General features: G+C 38.0%; 1 protein-coding gene across 3 annotated transcripts in view; it reads left to right on the top strand.

Moving 5' to 3' along the window:
- Cep83 (centrosomal protein 83) overlaps positions 1 to 20987 on the top strand; it is a 108296-nt gene that overhangs the window by 28069 nt on the left and 59240 nt on the right. For all 3 annotated transcript variants that reach the window (XM_052165532.1, XM_052165533.1, XM_052165534.1), the window contains 4 exons: positions 261 to 522; positions 1343 to 1493; positions 7494 to 7586; positions 10279 to 10410. In XM_052165532.1, coding sequence (XP_052021492.1) covers positions 377 to 522; positions 1343 to 1493; positions 7494 to 7586; positions 10279 to 10410 — 522 coding nt within the window. In that variant the 5' untranslated portion in view covers positions 261 to 376. The remainder of the gene's footprint in view (positions 1 to 260; positions 523 to 1342; positions 1494 to 7493; positions 7587 to 10278; positions 10411 to 20987) is intronic.

Raw genomic sequence — 20987 nt, 5'->3', positions numbered from 1 at the left:
ATAACTCAAAGTGAAAAATGTCATTCTTATTTAGTAAGGCTAAAGATGGGAGCTTGATGGTTACAGAGTTTCTGCATGGAAGCAAATTTAAAATATGAACCTGTGATTCATCTTTATTTTTGCATTTGTTTTATGAAGAGAGAGAAATCTAAAAACTGAATTTTAACAATAAAAATGATAAGAAAATAATTGATAACAATTATGTAAAACCACAGGATGCTTAAGTTACTGAGTATTAATTATGTTGATTCTCTGTGCAGGTATGATTTGGTCCCCTGGGATTTAGCAAGAAAGAAGTTGGAAATACTTCCTGGAAGAAAACTAAAACAATACAAAAGCCACAGCGTATTCTTTACATGTCAGCCACCTTACAAATATGGACACATTTTCTAGCATATTCCCACCTGGAGGAGACAGCAGGCTGAATCCTGAACCTGAGTTCCAAAATATGCTAATTGATGAAAGGGTACGATGTGAACATCATAAACAAAATTATCAGGCTCTCAAAATTGAACACAAAAGGTAAATTACTTCAATTAGAGATAAAGTATTGGGGCAGGCGGTGGGGTGGGGCGGGGCAGGGGTGGAGAGGTTGCTGCTTGAAAACTTGTTACTGGAGTTGTATTGGCTGCATCTTTGCTTTAAAACACACAGTGTACTGACTGGTTTTGTGTGTCAACTTGACACAGGCTGGAGTTATCACAGAGAAAGGAGCTTCAGTTGGGGAAGTGCCTCCATGAGATCCAGCTGTGGGGCATTTTTCTCAATTAGTGATGATCAGGGAGGGCCCCTTGTGGGTGATGGTAATCTTGAGTTCTATAAGAGAGCAGGCTGAGCAAGTCAGGGAAAGCAAGCCAGTAAGTAACAAGCCAGTAAGGAAATGTAAGCTGACTAAGCAGCTTACATTTGCCTTTCCTCCCCAACTTGCTTCTTGGTCATGATGTTTGTGTAGAAATAGAAACCCTGATTAAAATACACAGTATATTTTTATTATTTTGCAGTGTATTATTTAATACTGAATATAGTAAAAATAAATTACTTTGTTCAAATCTGTTGTATTAAATGGGTTGTAAATGTAGTCTTACTTTGAAAGTAGCAAAATATACATTAACTATATCCAGGTGAATAAATGTGTGTATGTGGTTTCTTCTTTAAAATAAAATTGTTTTCAGAAGTTACAGTGTTAATAATTCAATAAAAGTTGTCAAAGAAAAAACAGTTAAAAGTTTAATGAAATGTCTTATATCTTGTTTTTCTGTATTATTGGTTGGCTTTATATGAAGCAGTGAATTTGAAAGTAAAATATCTATTTAAAATTGATTTTTTTTCTTTTTAAAATCAGGTTGCAGGAAGAATATGTAAAATTACAAAATGAACTTAAGCGTGTGTCAAGTGAAAAGCAGGCAAACCAGGAAAAATTCCAAATGCTCTTTGAGGACTTACGGAGGGATATATTCGAGAAAGTTAGGGAGATGGAAAAAATAAAACTGCAGGTAAGAAATTATATGTGAAGTTATATAAAAGTCACGTGGTTAAAGGAAATAAGTAGTTTTGGTAAGATCAATGAAAATAAATAGTTTTGGTAAATATGTTTGATGGTTCCTTGCTGTGTCTGATATAATCCAGTCTTTCTTATTTTCTCTATAACTTCTTATACTGTAGTCCCTGACCTCATATTAAATTGCATAAGTAACATGGGGGGTCATGAAAATGTAGCTTGGACTTTTCAAAACATACTTTTAATAATGGTTCTTAATGTTTTAACCTCCCCTTTAATTTACCACCCACCAGAGGTAATGGAAAAGAAAGGTTATTAGGGTGCAAGGGAAGTGGACCTGTTCAGAAATTCTTCTTTGGAGCAAATCCCATCTGCGTTGTCTGGAAATCAGCAGTCCAGTTCACAGGTCAGCAGCAGCAGCAGCAGCAGCTCGATCCACTTGCAAACCCTTCACGAATACATTATCAGTCCAGCTCAGTCAGTTGTGATAGCAGACACGATCAGTGGCAGTGGTATGACCTAGCAGACACAGCCAGGCCTCTGCTGAACATGCCTGGCCTAGAAGACATGGCCAGGACCAGCAGGGACACCAGGAGGAGTGCTCTGCTGTGTCTTTCTCAATAAAGTGAAGACGTGAGAGCAAGATGCGTTGCAAAGCCATCTGTGTAAGCCCGGTGCCGTCACTATGCTGAGTCCTAGTTAAACTTCCTCCACATGCCCTCTCAGTGCTCTTGCCTCACTGTGGGAGTCTGTCAGCAGATACCACTCTGTCTTGAGTCAGCAGAAGTAGCAAGATGACACCAGAGCACCTCCAGAAGTTCTTTGCTGAGTTTCTCTCAATGGTGTCAACACAAGCGGAGCTCAGCACTGCAGTGTAAGGCGAACTAGTACATGTATGTTGTTAGTGGAATAATAGTAAGGCGGAGCAAAGCAAACCAATGCTCTTGCTCCCACTGTCTGAGGAGTCATAATTATGTTCCTGCTTCACACGTCTTTTCATGTGTCTGCTATAGCAGAACTTCCTTTCACCAGTGTCTGCTTCAGCAAAACATCCTTTGATGTAACTGACTTTCCAAAGAAACCAAAAGTTTCTACTTCATGAAAGAATTGGCAGCTTCCAAAGATGATTCAAAATCAAACATTAATGAATCTAAGGTATTTTTGGCAGCGGTTACCGTATTAACATTGCCTGGCTTCACTCTAACCTTAGTTCTGACCATACAAGTGTTTTCAGCGTGCATACCATCAGGCCATATAACATCAAGGATCATTGTCTAAAACACCTCAGCTCATACTTGAGATGTTGTATGTAACAACTAGCAGTGTTGTTTGCTGTAAGACCTAATGAGATAGTCTATATTTTTACTAAGTACTTGGTGCCAGTGCATACTCATAAATGATTGCATTTTCATTTGGATGGAATGTTTTCAGTGTCTCCAATGACTGTAGGGCATTTCCTTACTTAATGATTAAGACTCAGTGCATTGTAGGTGTGGCGCCTCTGCTGGTGGTCCTGGGGTCTGTAAGAAAGCAGGGTTAGCAAGTGAACCAACGGCACTGCTCCACGGCCTCTGCACCAGGCCTTGCCTTTGGGTTCCAGCCCTGTGTGAGTTCCTGTCTTGACTTCCTTTGATGATGAACAGTGATGTGACATTGTAAGCCAAGTAAACCCTTTCCTTCTCAATATCCTTTCAGTCATGGTCTTCCATCACAGCAATAAAAACCCTGATTAGTATAGCTCTCCTGGAACTGGAGTTACAGAAGCTTGTGAGTACCATGTGCGTACTAGGAATAAACTAAGTCCTCCAGAAGAGCAGCCATTCCCTTAACCACTGAGCCATCTCTCCAGCCCCTAGTTAGCTTTCAAAAGTAATACGTTATTATTTACAAATTAGTATATGTCAAACATTTTATTCCTCATATTGAAATCAAATACTATTCTTCCTGTGATCTTCTTGTTTGTGTATTCTTTGGATGTTATAACTTGCCAAAAATCCTTGAGTAGTATAGCTTGTCAGTATTTGCTGACAAATGTAATTTCTTCTAGAAAAGTTTGTATTTTACAAACATACTTGGTTTTATTGTAATATTTATCTGACCAAAAATAAAGAAAAGAAAAGAAAAAGGTATTGTTACTGTGCTTACTGCTCTTGTAGAGTTTGATGAACAGAATCCATGTTCATCTCACAACTGCCTCTAACTCCATCTCTGCATACTGTGGGCATCAGCACTCACATGTAGCTATCTACATGTGCATGCACACACACATACACAATAAGCTAAAGAAGTGCACAAAAGGAATGTGGACAGATTGATTTAGTTAGGTACTTTAATGGTTTTTAATTTGTACAAATAATGTTAAGAGAGCTTAAGTAAGTCAAACTGTGTCCACAAGAAATATTTTAGTGGAGGTTTATAAAAGGTGATTTTTAAAAATATATATCTTATATTTAACAGTTAAAAAATGTCTCTGTAGCATTTCCTGCTCTATTGGCCTTCATGGGTAAAAGATTAACAAAAACAACAACAAGAGCAAACAACCCCATAAGAATGTTCCTGCATCAACAGTCAACAGGAATAAAACTAACCAGGTTAATTGTAAAGATGAAGTGAGACGTTGCAAAGAAAGTATTAGTGCTTTGATGTGTAACACTTACGTGATCTGTATCTGTTAGCTGTTATCACAGGTTAAGTATTCCTTGTGTGAAGTGTGTAGAACCAGAAGTATTCACATAAATGAATTCTTCAACCTTTGCAATATTTCAGACTTGAATGATTGAGTATCTCTAATCTGAAAATCTAAAGTTCAAAATGCTCTAAAATCTGGAACATAAGCTACAGCATTGGAGTATTTTGAATTTCAGATTTTTTTAGTGGTCCTTAGTATCTCACTAATCAGATAACACCTTAAAAAAGTCTCCAAGGGTGAGGAATAGCAAAGAAGTTCTGATGACTTAGAAGAAGCAAACTTCCATATAAAATAGCAGTGGAGAGATGGATGGATGGTTTTTAGGTGCTGAAGGCCATAGTCCTATTAGCATAAGAGCTGAATTCTAATAACTACTAAGCTAGAAGAGAGCTTCTTGTCCCAGACAAGATTTATGTCTTAGCTGCATTCACTCAGCATTAAATAGAGAACATAAGCTTAGCTGTGCTCAGTTCTCTAACGCTGGTTCTCAACCTGGGGATGACAACCCCTTTGGGTGTCAAATGACCTTTCGTAGGGGTTACTCAAGCTTTGGTACTTGAAAGTTGGCTACAAGTGTAGCATGCTTCAAATAAAGAAGTGGAAAGTCAGTAAGGATAAGAATTTTGAGGCTCACCATAAAGTTTAAAGCAGTTTAGGAATGCTTAAATGATCATTAGATTGTCATAGTCTGGATTGTAAGGTCCAGAAGGCAGCAAGAATATGTTCTTGGGAAGTAAAGGCAAAGAGATTACTTGTTAAATGTGTTATGTATGCATGAAGTTTAGTGAAGTGTGTTCTGTAAATCCTGCGGATTTGTTAAGTAACAGCTGTGGATATATGGCTGGAATGATTTTAAAGTCCTAGTATACCAGCACATGCATTTAAATGTCATAATGAAATCCAGCTTGAGTAACAATGGTATAAGAGACTTAAAATTACATACCTGTATTATCTTACAATGTTTATGGATTGGAGCAGTGGTTCTCAACCTTCCTAATGCTGTCAACTTTCAATAGAGTTACATATGCTCTGGTGACTCCAACCATAAAATTATTTTCATTGCTATTTCATAACTCTAATTTTTTTTTACTGTTTATCTAATATTTAAAAATTAAAGAGGGAATTAAACTATTAGTGGGGTAAATAGTAACACTAGTAAGAAAAATGACAATGACTAATTATATTTTATAATCAGCTTAAAGAGTTTAGACACTGGAGATCTGCCTCAGTCAGCACAGTTTCTGCCCTGCTAACAAGCCCTGAGCTCTGGTCCCTACCCCTTCAAAGTCTCTAGGCATGGCAGTACCTGCCTGCAATCCTGGGCAGTAGGGCTGTGGTTATGTGGGAGACAGAGACAGGTTGGGCCCTGAAGCTCCCTAGTGACATTAGTTAGCTACAGGTTCTGGGAGGAGGAGTCCTTTCTTTAGAAAGGCAGAGAAGAGATTAAGGAAGACGGGAAGACGCATACTTCCACATACATGTACATGTACCTCACAACAAGGTGAATACCCCACCCTAACATACAGAGCTCTAAAAGTAGAATATAGACTGTTCCACTTGTCTTTTATTGCTGTGGTAAAAGGTGAAATATATGAGATTAATTGAAGGAAGAACTCTTGAACAAAAGAAAAGAGACTGGATGCTTACCAGAAATATGTATTGACCAATTGCAACTGCATCTTAAGATCTCAGATCGAATGAAAGAATAAAATAATCACAGAAAGGATCTTGTCAAGAGAGAATATATTTCTTCTCTTTTTCCTCAAACCAGAGGATCCCCAAGAAGTCTGAGGTATCAAACAAAATTTAGGACTGTTATATCTAAATATTTTTGTCACTTTGACCTCTTGAAGATCTAAGTTATTCTTTAATGGTATTTAACATTCTTTTCTATCTTACTGAGATTCTATTAATTTTGGTTTTTTATTTTGTGTGTGTATATCCATTTTTTCTATCTGAATATCTTTGTTTTTACGTTTTAATAGCTTTTGTTTGTTACTTTATTATTACTTGTGTGTATGATTTATTTATCATACCATAATTTGAATTTATTATGAAAAGATGTGTGCTTCATTTGAGTCTTCTCAACCATTAGAAAGTTGTTTAGGTTACTTGTGTGCTTCCCTGCAGCTGCTTTGTGGGGTTTTGTGGGTTTGGCTAACTCCCTGCATATAAGATACTCAGAACATATTGGTATGTAAATTATCATACATTACATAATATTTTATATTTAGAAGACTTTCATTTAGTAGAGTATATTTTGAGCAACTATGGAATATTGAATAAATGAATGAAACTGAACATTATTCATGTTTTCAAAGAAACTCATATAAATAGGAGCTATATTATTTTTCTAGCTAGCATTTGCTCATTTGTTCTTTTCATTGATTCACAAAACAGGACTTCAATAGTTCCTATATGGTAGGCATTGATGGAAGGTGTTTGGAAAATAATGATGAATCTTCGCGACAGGAGTCTGCCCATATGTTGCTTTCATAAATATTAATTACTCACCGAAGTGAGTTCTGTAAGAAAGCATGACAAAATAGAGCCACAATTAGTTTTTCTGGTCAAAATAACAATTATCATTTTTCTTTTGAGACAGGGTTTCTCTGTGTAGCTATAATTGTCCTGGAACTCACTCTGTAGACTGGGCTGGCCTTGAACTGGGATATCCACCTTCCTCTGCCTCCCAAGTGCCTGAATTAAAGATGTGTGCCACCACTATCCAGTATAAAACTTGTCATTGAGTTTTCATTAGTCATGTTACTGGGATTTTTTGCTATCTCTGATATTAAGATTGAGATTCTTAGAATATTGTTTCAGAGATTGATTGTGTATATTTTTTTCCTTTCATACACTGTGTGTATGTGTGTGTGCATATTTGTACATACCTGTAACGTGTGCATGCATATGTATGCCAGTAAACATGGAGGCTGGAGCGTCACATTGAGACTCAGCTTCAACTGCTTTTGCACGTTATTCACTGGGATGAGATCTCGGTGAAACCCAAGAGTTGGTCAGAGTTGGCTGACCAAGGCTAGTCTTGCTAGTCAGCCTGCTCTAGGGATCCTTTGTCTCCACCTTCTGAGTCTGCAGTTATGGTAGCTTACTGTACCCATGGCATATGTGACAGGTACATTAACTGGGCTATTCCCCTAGCCTGATAAGTCATATTTAATGATTATAAAAATTAACCACAATGCAAAAATGTCTGTAACTAATACATGTTATAGAAGAGACCTTGAAGGGGGGAGAATTCTTCATTTGTGTATTTATAAGTGTTTATATTTCTGTATATATTAGATATTAACACCACAAAAATTGGAACTGGTGAAAGCCCAACTACAACAAGAATTAGAAGCTCCAATGCGAGAACGTTTTCGGACTCTTGATGAAGTAAGTAATGAAGGGAAGAACTGCATTCATTCATCCTCCTGTCTCCACAGAAAGCATCCTTCATTTACCCAGCCCTCTGCATGGCAGTCCCTACAGTGGACTCCATTATCTCCCTGTTCTCTCTTCTCCCGTCTAGGTTGCTCTCCTGATGTTTGCTTGGTGTTGATGAAGTGGTGAATTCAAGAGTCATTGCTTTAATGCCATATCTGCTTTGAATAATGTTTTTAGATCTTTTGGCTGACTCTTTGATCTCTTTCAGATCCTCCCCAAGTATCACTATCACTAAGCCTTTGACTGCTTCTAGTGCCATTCTCCACTCAATAGTCCAGCCTGCTCTCCTGCCACTACTTCAGCTTTTAGAGTTTACTTAGCTCTCTAGCTTTGCTCTAGTACATGTTAGCTTCTAATGTGTTATTTTGCTTAATTATTGTGACTTTTGTTTAGTACTTCCAGAATGGAAGTTGCATGGGAGTAATAACTTGTTTTTTGTTGACAAGTTTCTAAGAACAGTTCCTAACATACAATAGGTGAGATGATATTTGTTAAATGAAAAGATGGATACACATAAACTGGATTTGTTATGTTCCCTGTTGCTTTGATAAAATACTCTGACAAAAACACTGTATGGAAGGAACAGTTTGTTTTGGCTTACAGTTGGTGGGAAGGCATGGTAGCAGGATCATGAGGCAGTTGGCCTTACCTGCAACTGTGAGGCAGAGGGCCATGACTACTCGAGCTCACCTCCTCTCTCCTTTTCTTTGGCCCAGTGCTCCAGCACACCGAGTGGTGCTCCCCTCCCATACGGTGGGTTTTCCCTCCCCTGTTACCCTTAGTTGGCTAGTCTTTCCCAGGCACTTACAGAGGCGCTCCAGCACACTGAGTGGTGCTCCCCTCCCGTACGGTGGGTCTTCCCTCCCCCGTTACCCTTAGTTGGCTAGTCCCTCCCAGGCACTCACAGAGGCGCTCCAGCACACCAAGTGGTGCTCCCCTCCAGTACGGTGGGTCTTCCCTCCTCCGTTACCCTCAGTTGGCTAGTTCCTCCCAGGTACTCATAGAGGCTAACCACATCTCTCTATGTGATCCTTCAGAGATGTCTCGGAGGCATTTCTCCTAGATGATTCTAGATCTGTCAAGTGGACAATCAGTTTTAGTGATCACACAGTCTCAAAAAGAAAGTACTTGTTTTTACTTTGGGTTGAGACAAGATTTCTTATTATTACTAAATGTGTGATAAAAGTGAAAGCAAAAGAATGCAGAGAAGTGAACCTAGGTACTGGCCTAGACATTTTATATGCTAACTTTAAAAACATATATCAAGTCTTAACATATATAAATTATTACTGCTCCCTTCAAAATGAACCCCTGTAGGAGATTGGAGTAGTCTAAAATACTGCCATTGTGTGGGAATGCTTGGTAATCCTCTTTTGTAAGATTTATTCACTGATAAACCCGAGTTTTCAAATATGCCTTTAGCAGCAATATATCAGTTTTATTATCTATTATGCTTTGGCTATAGATTGATTTTTTTTGTAAATGAAATCAGCAATATCAAAGATAATCAAGTTAAATGCTAGTAGTTTTAAAGTCATAGTGTGTGTTTCATATAACCTTAGCGCCCCATTTTCTCAGCTTATAAATTGGCTTAGAAATCTTTCAGTTAGAAAATTATTAAATCGTATTATTTTAGGAGTCTGACTTTCATTATTGCTTAGTTTCCTGGCACTTACTGAAATAGAATCTTCCATACCAGACTACTGTGCTGCCTAAGTTTCTTGTTGAGTATTCAGAGTGTTAGTAGCTTTTTTAGATGGTTGGGTGGCAACATTAGAACACCTTAGGTGTTTCTGCTAAGTCAGGAGAGTTGGAATGGTTAGTTCTTCAGGCTAATATATTTGAGTTCAACTATTGCAATAGTTTATCAAACCTTAAGTTAGTATACAAAGTATTCAAATAACCTTTTGTTCTACTTTGAGTTTATCTTGTCTGACTTTTAGAGAGGGGTCCCTTATATTTTGCTATACTTGTATTTTGAAAGACATGCCACATTCTTAATTAATGTTTAAGTAAAGAGGTTATGATTTTGATGTTATACGTTTATTATTACAGTGAGAATCAGTGGAGACAAATTACTTGAATGGTAATTTTATTGGTACATTTCAAGGAGGGTACTAATCTGTTTCATTATTCCTTTTCCTTTTTCATGAGTAAAAGTACTCGTGTGTGTGTGTGTGTGTGTGTGTGTGTGTGTGTGTGTATGTGTGTGTGCCCTTGCATGTGGGTGTTGGCACATTTTTAAGTGCATGTGTGGAGACCAAAGTTGATGTCAGGAGTCCATTACACTTTACCTCAGTCATGAGGCAGGTTCTTTTATTTGAACCCAACATTTACTGATTGAGGTAGTCTGGCTAATGTGCTCCCTGTGTCTTCTCCCTCCCTCCCTCCCAGTAACTGCAGTTAGTAGCAGGCCACCAGGGCCACCACACATTAACATTGGTTCTGGGGTTCGGAAGCCCTGAGCAGGAAGTTTTGTAACTGCTGAACTTAGTACCCTTGCTCTCATTTGCATTTCTGTTGAGCTTATTCCTTCAGATTGGTTGTTAATACAAGTAAGAATTATACTGTACGGTTATCTTTAGAGAGTACATGTTTGACTTACAAGTTTGTCCTGCTCTGCAATCTCTTTGTAATTTAGGAAGTGGAAAGATACAGAGCTGAGTACAACAAGCTTCGCTATGAGCAGACATTTCTCAAGTCAGAGTTTGAACACCAGAAAGAGGAGTTTACTCGTATTTCAGAAGAAGAAAAAATGAAACACAAGTCAGAGGTATGTAATTAGTTGTCAGAGATTGTTCTAGTGAATAAAATTTTATGGTTGTATGTGTGTATGTGTGTGTGTATAAAATTCCAAATTAGAATTGGTTGTATAATTATATTTGATTAGTGAAGTATTTGTTTTCTTTTTTTGTTTGTCAGCAATTTCTTATGAGTATTTTCCTTTGGCTATTTATTTAATTTCTGTTTTATTCTGCCCTAGCCAGTGGAGACGGATTTATCACACAGTCTCATGTTGTTCATAGCTACGGAGATAGAATTTTCTCCATACATGTTACTTACGTGAGTCCTTATTTAGTATTGTTCTCTGTATTTGGGACTAAACTAGGCAGCTCTAGTCCAAGCCTTCGTGCTGTTGGTGCTGCGGTAGAGCATCAGCCCCTCCCTGTCCTTGGACGTCTAGGACTGGGCGCTGGCTCCCACGCACGCAGTCCACGTTCCTCTGTGGCTTTCCGCAGTAGCCGTACTCTGCAGTTTGTCTTCTACTTCTGCTGAAACTGTTTGCCCTTCATTCTCTAGCTTACTCTTTGATGGTTGTTTTTTCTATTATTATACAAGGGGACAAATAGAATTCTATTCTAACATTCATAAAACTAGGCTGATATTTGTAGCAGTGCGCTACATGCTATATAGAAATAGCAACTACATACTTGATATCATTGTGTTTATTTGGAATTAAAACATTTGTACCTTCCTTTGGTTGTTACCAAATATTTGTAATGTTTTAGGCATATAAAAAAGCTAAGACAACAATATTTGGCTTAGACTGATTTATTTTTTATCAGTGAGCAGTTTCTAGGTTGTTAAATAAATAAGAAACTAGATTCTTGATCATTTGAGTTTTCTTAACACGATAGTCCTTGAACATTATGGATATTTAAAATGGGTTTCACATTTAGCTATTTATTTTTCTCCTAGAGTTTTATTTAGGAATAATTTCATTTTCATTTTAATAGCAAGATAACAAAAGACTAACTCATTGGAAATTTAGGAAGCAGAGGCACAAGATTTGTCAAAAATTTCACAGGAATCAGCTAGCTTAACAGTAGAATGTAGATATCCTAACTTTTATATCTCAGCTCACATTTTAGAGTTTTAAATTTGAAATTATCAGTGATTCGAGGTTATCACTCTTGATTAGTGCCTATCCCATGTCTTCACTTTTATTAAGAGGTGGGCTGATTGATATAGTGTGTGATTGTAAAAGGCTTCATTCAAATATGTAAGTATGGCGAACTCAATGGCCTGTAAACATTCTGTTGTGAAAATGGAAATGACAATGATAACCACTTCCATGTGAGATGGAGGATTAGTAAGTTGAGTAGTGCTAAGGTTTTCATGGTGGTGCTGTAGGTTAGATTTTGCTATTGGAATCAGTTGGTGTGTTTACTTGAGGGTAATTTTATGTCCTCTTCAGTCTCCTGATTTTGTTAGTTTTGTTGGCGTTCTTGATCTAAAACTCTTATTACTACTATATTTTTCTCTTATAAAAGACCAAATAATTTTGAAAATGTAGATGTTTTAAGGGGTTGTTATAGAGTCCATAACAGTAAGACTCTGCTCTCCCAGGCCCCATTCATCACTCACTCTCCACTATTCACTCACTTCAGTTACTGTTCACAAATGTGGGACCGTAGACAGTAAAGTTGATGAGGAAGCTGTGGGTAATGAGACAGCAGATAATAATTTCAATTAGAGTTGATAGGAATAACAAATGTAATTTCAGAGTTTCAAAGTGGATTTTACCTCTGCCACCCTCCTATTTACAATTTAGACTGATTACAAATATATGAATTCATAGTAAAATTCAGGCATCTATTGTTAAACTGTACTTACGCACTTTGCTGCCATGACTGTTTTATAACACAGATTGAAGTTAGAGGCCATCCTGTATTAGTAAGTTTGCCAACAGCGCGTGCTGCTTCCTGTTTGTGTCGCTCAGAATAACGGTAACATGTGGCAAGTCTTACATGGTTTCAGACCTTCTCAGTATTATATCTGCTATTGTGATCTGTGCTATGATCTGCTTATGTAAGAGATGGAATGTAACAAAAAAAGTTGTAGAGTCTAAATACTGTGGGTCTCCAGGTCACCTTAGCCACAATGATAATAAAATTAGGCCAGTTAATACTTTATAGAAGCTTTCTAAGTATTCAAGGGAACCTTAATCCAAAAGTCAGAAAATTTTAAGTCTTACCAGAGAAAGTGTGTTAAAACCCAAGATAGTCCAAAGCTGGACTGCTTGTGCCAACAGTTAGCCAGATTTTAGCTGTAGTACTGCAGTAGTTAGTAAAGGAAAGGCTCTTGAGGGAATTTAAAAATCCTACTCTAGTGAACACACACATGAATGATAAGAAAGTGAAACAGCTCATGTAGAAAGAGGTTTAGTTTCCTGGATAGATGATCAGATGGCTGGGACATTCTCTTAAGTCAAAGAATAATTTAGACCTAACTCTTCTCAATTTTATGAAGGCTGAAAAAGGTATGTGTGTTAGTTGTCTTTCTAGTGTTAACAATTCCTGAGATTAATCCATTTATAAAAAGAAAAGCATTATTTTGGCTAAACGTTTTTGGAGACTTCAGTTTGCGATTGGTTAGTTTCTTTGTTTTAAGCCTATAGTCAACACATTATTTTGGAGGCAACCCAGGCAGAATAACTGGTACGCTTCATGGGTAGTAGGAAAGAGGAAGAGAGAGGTCTGAAGGCAAATTCCCATGATTGGAAGTCCACTTAGCTCACCTCCATCTGAAAAGGTTTACTAACTCCCAATAACTCTAAAGTGGGGAGTAAGTCTTTCACACATTTGTCTGAGGGGGGTGCATTGCAAATCTAAACTGTAGATGTTAATAAGCTACCGAAAAACATTTTGAAGCTAGTAGAGTTTGGTTTATAAGATTTAAGGAATGGGGCCTGTAGAGATGGCTCAGTGGTGAAACTACTAACTGTTCTTCCAGAGGACCTGCCTTCAACTCCCAGAAACCACATGCTGGCTCACACCATCTATAATGAGAACTGATGCCCTCTTCAGGCACACAAGTGTACACGCCAATAGAATAGTCATACATACATAAATACATCTTTAAAAATAGGTAGGTGTGTGTGTGTGTGTGTGTGTGTGTGTGTACACAATTTAAGGGGAGACTCTGGAGGGAGAGACAAGCAGTTCTCTGAGTTGAAGGCCAACCTGGTCAACCAGGACTACAAGGTGAGATTCTTGTCGATAGATCAATAGATCGATAGATAGATTGGTTTAAAGAAGGAGACTTTGTAACATAACAGTTGAGGGTGAAGCAACGAGTGTGGATGTGTACTGCAGCAAGGTGTTTAGAAGCCCTAGCCAGCTAAATGATGATGGTGGCTACAATAAACAATGGACTTGGATGTAAGTGAAGCATCTTTCTGTTGGATGAAGATGTTAGTTAGCACTTTAAAGAGAAGTCAGTGCCTGTCATCAAAGAACAAACCTACTTTCTTCTAGTTTAGGGCAGATGAAGCTGGGGAAGTTAAGTGGAAGCCAATATTCATTTCCTGTTCTGAAAATTCTAAGGTCCTTAAGGATTAGACTGAAATCTGTTCTGCCTGTGCCCTGTAAGGGAACAGTGAAACCTAGATGGCAATATACCAGTTTATGACATGATTTACTGAATATGTTAAGCTTGTTGTTGAGACCTACTTCTTATATAAAAGGATTCCTTTTTATAGCTTAATAAGACCCATGTTAATCAATATCTATTATTAACCTATGCCTATGGAATAAGGATTGGTTTTGATTTTAGAGCCATATTATTTAAGAAATATACTTCACAACACTATAATTCCATAGATAATGCCTCTGAATCTGGGTAGACTAAATCAGAAACCTTATGGAAATAATTCTTCATTTGAGTGCCAGTAAGAACATTTGTGATTCATAGGAGGAGATTAAAATAAGAACATGAACAAGCGTTTGTGAGGAGTTGATTCCAGTCCTCATGGATGACTTTGAGTGTCTCAGGACTCGTGGGCATAGTAACTGCAGAGGTGCTGTAAGTAGTAAGAGCGCTCAAAGTGGAACAGGAAGGTGTGGTTTAGTTTTTGCTGTTTTACAATAAAACTTGAGTAGCAGAAGAGTTACTTTTTACGGATAAGTAAAGATGGTCCCTGCCCCTCTGTGGTAGGGATTGAACCTCTTGCAGAGTAGATTAACACTGCTACTGAGCCACAATTTCAGCCCAAGCACGTGGTTCTGGAAATGGAGTGGGTCTCATGTCAATACAGGGTTTACAGTATTGTATCAACTTAGTTGGTGAAGCAGTGGCGGGCTATGGGAGATTGACTCAAACCTTGAAAGTCCTTCTGTAAGTAAGACTGCGGAATAACATAGCATATGATACAGAAATGGCGGGCTATGGGAGATTGACTCAAACCTTGAAAGTCCTACTGTAAGTAAGACTGCCGAATAACATAGCATATGATACAGAAATGGCTTTCATGAAAGGAGTCAATTGATGTGGCAAACTTCATTATTGCCTCATTCAAGACATTACCACAGCCGCTAACCGTTAGCAATCAGCATCCTGATCAGGCAGCAGCCATTAACATTGATGTAATGCTTCTGAAAATCATGACTTCCTTAAGAGTAATTGTCAGTTTGTAGCAATGTAGTATGTTTTCAGTAACTCTCCCTCTCCCTCTCCCTCTCCCTCTCCCTCTCCCCCTCTCCCTCTCTCCCTCTCTCCCTCTCTCCCTCTCCATTTCCCCCTCCCCCTCCCCTTCACCCCCCCCCCACACACACTAGTTCTTTTTTATTTTATTTTATTTTATTTTATTTTATTTTATTTATATTGGTGTTCTGCCTCATGTTTGTCTGTGCAAGGGTGTCAGATCCCCTGGAACTGGAATCACAGACAATTGTGAACTGCCACGTGGGGATAAGATTGGAAAGCGGTCTGAGCAGCATGTGCTCTTAATTGCTGAGAAAGTTCTCCAGGCTCCCACATAATAGTTTTTAAAAAGATATAATACTGTTATATCGTGGATAGAACTCCCTAACCTGCAAGATACAGTTTCTTTTAGTAGGCCTGGCTGTCCTGGAACCTGCTCTGAGGACTAGGCTAGCCTCTAACTCAGAGGTTTACCTGCCTTTGCCTGCACCCAAGTGCTGGGATTAATGGAGCATGCCACCACCGCCTGGCTGAAAAAAAAATTCAATGTAATGAGAAACCAAAAATAATTGTGAGACCTGCTTTATTGGAATAATTTGCCTTATTTCACTGTCCTAGAATTGAACTTAATACATATTTCTAACATTTGACTGTAATTGAATTTTTCTGCATCAATTAAAGACTTATATGATCATGTACTTTCAACCCATACAGATAAAAGCAAACTAACTATTTCTTAGTTTGTTCATTTTTGGCAGAATTATTTAGGACTTTTTTTTAGATTACGCATTTATATGTATGAGTGTTTTACCTGCATGTATGTATGTGTTCCACATCCGTACCTGGTGCCTACAGAAGCCAGCATAGGGTGTTGGATACCTTGGAACTGGAGTTAACAGATAGTTGAGGGCTGCCAATGGGGGCTAGGGACTCAACTCATGTCCTCTGGAAGAGCAACAAATGTTTTTATCCACTGTGCCATCTCTTTATCCCTCTTTGGAAGTTTTTAAAGTTTTTTTCTCCTTAATGAGGACTTGAAGAATTCATATATCATCATTTGCAGATGAATTCACACAATAAATATAGAAGAAGATATCTTTATTTATATGAAAAAATGTTATTCTTTCTCATATTTGGCTGTAAGTCTGAAAACTTCATAAGGATAAATGCTGAAGCTGCATATATAGTCATTGCTCTGAGTTGAGGAATTGGAGTTTAAAACTGGGAGAGGCCATGACATTGGACTTGACAGACATACTAGTACTTTGTACAGTAACTCCTGAGTATTTACTTGATTACTAGTTAGTGCCGCTGTATGAGGAATCTATACAAAGACAGAGAAGGAACGAAAATGGTCCAGACAAAACAATACATAGACCCAGCATGGAACTGGTCCAAATTTACCATTGTAATCCCTTAACGCACAATTCATTGAGTTAGCTGTAGACTAAATGCTCTTCTGATTCTAGCAGGTATACAAGTGAGACTTGAAAAGATCAAATGTTTGAAGATATCTTAACTATCCCAGGATAAAGATCCAAAGGAATATAAAGGATATCAAAGGGCCCAGTACTAAAAAACAAAATCAGGATCTGGTATCCAGTGGTCAGCAATTTGCAGCTAATAACTTACCATGTCTCTATAGTATTTACCAGAAAGTATGTTACTTTCTGCTACTTTCTAAATCATTTTATAGGACCAGCATTATCCTAATACCAACATTAGTCATTCTGAGTCTGAAGCACTCCCACACCCTGCCCTGCTGATGTAGTGGGCAGTGCAGGGAGTATGAGCATCCTTCTTCACTAGGCAGTCATGAGTGAGAGACTGCTCTAACCTGCTTGTGTTTCAGTAGAGGAGGTGGATAGTACACGCATTACCATCATTCAGTGATGCTTGTACTATACTTTCAACAGTGCCTTCATAAGAAGCAAAGTAAAACAAATTTGATTTTTGATTGAGAGTCACAAAAATGGGCTATTTCAAGATTTAATTGAAAAATCATTTGTCTCATCTCAAAATCAAGAAAGTTCTAAAACTAAATGTAAGATAGCAATATATGCCAACACTAAAATGCTAGGTATTATACTCTGTCATTATCTAATAATAAAAGATTTATTTTTAAAAAACTCAAGCTGGGGCTGATCTTGTGCCGCAGTGCTCCATACCCAAATATCGCTGAAAGAGAGCTGGTCTCCCAGGAGTGCTGGCATACCTGTGAGCACAGGTAACACCACCACTTCTGTTCAAATTCCTGGCCCAAGAGGGACCAGCCAGAGTCATCAGGACACAGAGGCTATGGAACAGCCTGGGACAGGACTCTTCAGGTTTCCATCTGCACCCCAGAGTAAACGCTGTGCCACAGCTCTCCATACCCAAATTCATCCTGGAGAGAACTGGTCTCCCAGGAGTACTGACACACAGTCAGATAGCAAGACCAGCTAACACCAGAGATATCCAGATGGCGAGAGGCAAGGGCAAGAATATAAGCAAAAGAAACCAAGGCTACTTAGCATCATCAGAACCCAGTTATCCCACCACAGGGCACCCTGGATACCCCAACACACCAGAAAAGCAAGACTCTGATTTAAAGTCACATCTCATGATGATGATAGAGGACATAAATAACATAGAGGACATTAAGAAGGACATAAATAACTCCCTTAAAGAAATACAAGAGAAGACAGATAAACAGGTAGAAGTTCTTAAAGAAGAAACACAAAAAATCCCTTAAAGAATTACAGGAAAACAAAACAAAACCAGTGAAGGAATTGAACAAAACCTTCCAGGATCTAAAAGTGGAAATAGAAACAATAAAGAAATCACAAAGAGAGACAACCCTGGAGATAGAAAACCTAGGAAAGAGATCAGGAGTCATAGATGCAAGCATCACCAACAGAATACAAGAGATACAAGAGATTTTCAGGTGCAAAAGATACCATAGAAAACATTGACACAACAGTCAACGAAATGCAAAATGCAAAAAGTTCCTAACCCAAACATCCAGGAAATCCAGGACTCAATGAGAAGACTAAAACTAAGGATAACAGGTATAAAAGAGAGTGAAGATTCACAACTTAAAGGGCCAGTAAATATCTTTGCCAAAGTATAGAAGAAAATTTCCCTAACCTAAAGAAAGAGATGCCCATAAACATACAAGAGATCTACAGAACTCCAAATAGACTGGACCAGAAAAGAAATTCCTCCCGTCACAAAAAAGTCAAAACACCAAATTCACAAAACAAAGACTATTAAAAACAATAAGGGAAAAGGTCAAGTAACATATAAAGACAGCCCTATCAGAATTACACCAGACTTCTGGGCAGATGTCTTACAGACCCTAAGAGAACACAAATGCCAACCCAGACTACTATACCCAGCAAAACTCTCAATTATCATAGATGGAGAAACCAAGATATTCCATGATAAAAACAAATTTACACAATATCTTTCCACAAATCCAGCCCTACAAAAGATAATAGGTGGAAAACAGCACAAGGAGGGAAACTACACCCTAGAAAAAGCAAGAAAGTAATTTTTCAACAAACTTAAAAGAAGATAGCCACACAAACATAATTCCACCTCTAACAACAAAAAATAACAGCAACAATCACTATTCCTTAATATCTCTTAACATCAATGGACTCAATTCCCCAATAAAAAGACATAGACTAACAGACTAGATATATAAACAGGACACAGCATTTTGCTGCATACAGGAAACACACCTCAGTGTCAAAGGCAGATACTGCCTCAGAGAAAAGAGCTAGAAAACAATTTTCCAAGTAAATGGTCCCAAGAAACAAACTGGAGTAGCCATTCGAATATCAAAATCAACTTTCAATCAAAAGTTATCAAAAAAGATAGGAAGGACACTTCATCCTCATCAAAGGAAAAATCTACCAAGAACTCTCAATTCTGAACATCTATGCTCCAAATGCAAGGGCACCCATATTCATAAAAGAAACTTTACTAAAGCTCAAAGCACACATTGCGCCTCACACAATAATAGTGGGAGACTTCAACAACCCACTCTCATCAATGGACAGATCATGGCAACAGAAACTAAACAGAGACACAGTGAAACCAACAGATGTGATGGGCCAAATAGACTTAACAGATATTTATAGAATATTTTATCCTAAAACAAAAGAATATATCTTCTTCTCGGCACCTCATGGTACCTTCTCCAAAACTGATCACAAAACAGGCCTCAACAGATACAAGAAAATTGAAATAATCTCATGCATCCTATCAGATCACCATGGTCTAAGGCTGGTTTTCAGTAACAACAAAAGCAACAGAAAGCCCACATACACATGGAAGCTGGACAATGCTCTACTCAATAATAACTTGTTCAAGGACGAAATAAAGACTTTAGAACTTAATGAAAATGAATGTACAACATACCCAAACTTATGGGACACATTGAAAGCTGTACTAAGAGGAAAACTCATAGCTCTGAGTGCCTCCAAAAAGAAGCACACCTGAAAGCTCTAGAACAAAAAGAAGCAAATACACCCAAGACAGCAGAAAATAATCAGACTCAGGGCTGAAATCAACCAAGTAGAAACAAAAAGAACTATACAAAGAATCAACAAAATCGGGAGCTGGTTCTTTCAGAAAATCAATCCTTCCTTCCTTCCTTCCTTCCTTCCTTCCTTCCTTCCTTCCTTCCTTCCTTCCTTCCTTCCTTCCTTTCTATTTTCTTTTGTTCTTTTATTCTTTTTTTTTTTTAAATCAAATATAGTCTAACAGGAGTCAAACTGAAAAAGTAAACATCAGTTGAGAAAATGTCTCCATCAGGTTGTCTAGTAGGCAAAAGATCATTGAGTATTTTCTTGACTGATGATTTACTATTGCAAGTGCCATCCCTAAACAGCTGGAATCAGAAATCAGTCTGCACAAGATAGTAGTAATTCTATTCCTTCATGACCTCTTCTTCAGTGCCTGCTTCCAAGTTCATGTTTGATTTCCTGTCCTGGCTACCATTCATAATGCTGTGTAAGATATAAGATGAAATTAACTCTTTCCTCTCCAAAAAAGAAAAAAAGACCAAAACAGTCTGGGCATGATGATGCATGCTTATAATCCTAGCACTTGGTAGATGGATTCAGATGGAGTAAGGGTTCACGGTGAGAGGGTGGTCGGCTCAGTGCTTAAGTATATGGCTCTCTGGTCCCCAGCAGCCATGTTGAGTGGACCACTACTGCCTGTTACTTCAGCTCCAGGGGATCTGACACTTTCCTTTAGCTTTTGTCAGCCAGCACCTGTACTCAAGTGTACATTCCCGCACAGAGACACACACCTATACAAATAATTAAGAAGTAAAAACTTTAAAAGAGTTTAAATTGAGCCTTGACTACATTTTTCAAAGCCATTTTGGGCTATGTCAAATGGTGGAGTCTCAAATCAATTAAGCAATAGTTCGAAGGACACTGTTTGCAGAAGGCGGCAGGTCAGAGTGACAGCATTCTTCCAAGCCAGAAGGAAGTAGAGGAGTAGCTTTAAAATGCTGCAAAACAAAGTCTACGTGCTTGATTGTAGAGCTGAACTATTTCTGTATGCTACATCATAAAGGCAATGAAAACAAGGATGAATTACATCAATACTCTGCCTTTCTCTGTGTGCTCCTCAGGGTTATGGAGTGATACTATTGTCCTTTAAAAAAGAAGCCATCTACTTTGTAATCCCTGTTCTGTTCCTGTCCATTTTTCTCTTCAACTTTTAGAAGAGCAAAGTTGGTTAATACCAAAGGTCTTATCTGGCAAGCAAGTTTTTATTCTAAAGACAATAAAGTAAATGTGTATGTAACTGTAATACATATAGATTTGGACAGATGTCAAAGAAGAGAAATTAGAGAAAGACCTTTGGAAATTGAGAGGAAGAACTGAGATAAAAACAAATGAAGGACATCAAGGAAAA

The sequence above is a fragment of the Apodemus sylvaticus genome, chromosome 20 (genome assembly GCF_947179515.1).
Source record: "Apodemus sylvaticus chromosome 20, mApoSyl1.1, whole genome shotgun sequence".
NCBI lineage: Eukaryota > Metazoa > Chordata > Mammalia > Rodentia > Muridae > Apodemus > Apodemus sylvaticus.
The sequence above is the reverse complement of the archived record's forward strand: the minus strand, read 5'-3'. Positions and strand labels throughout refer to the sequence as shown.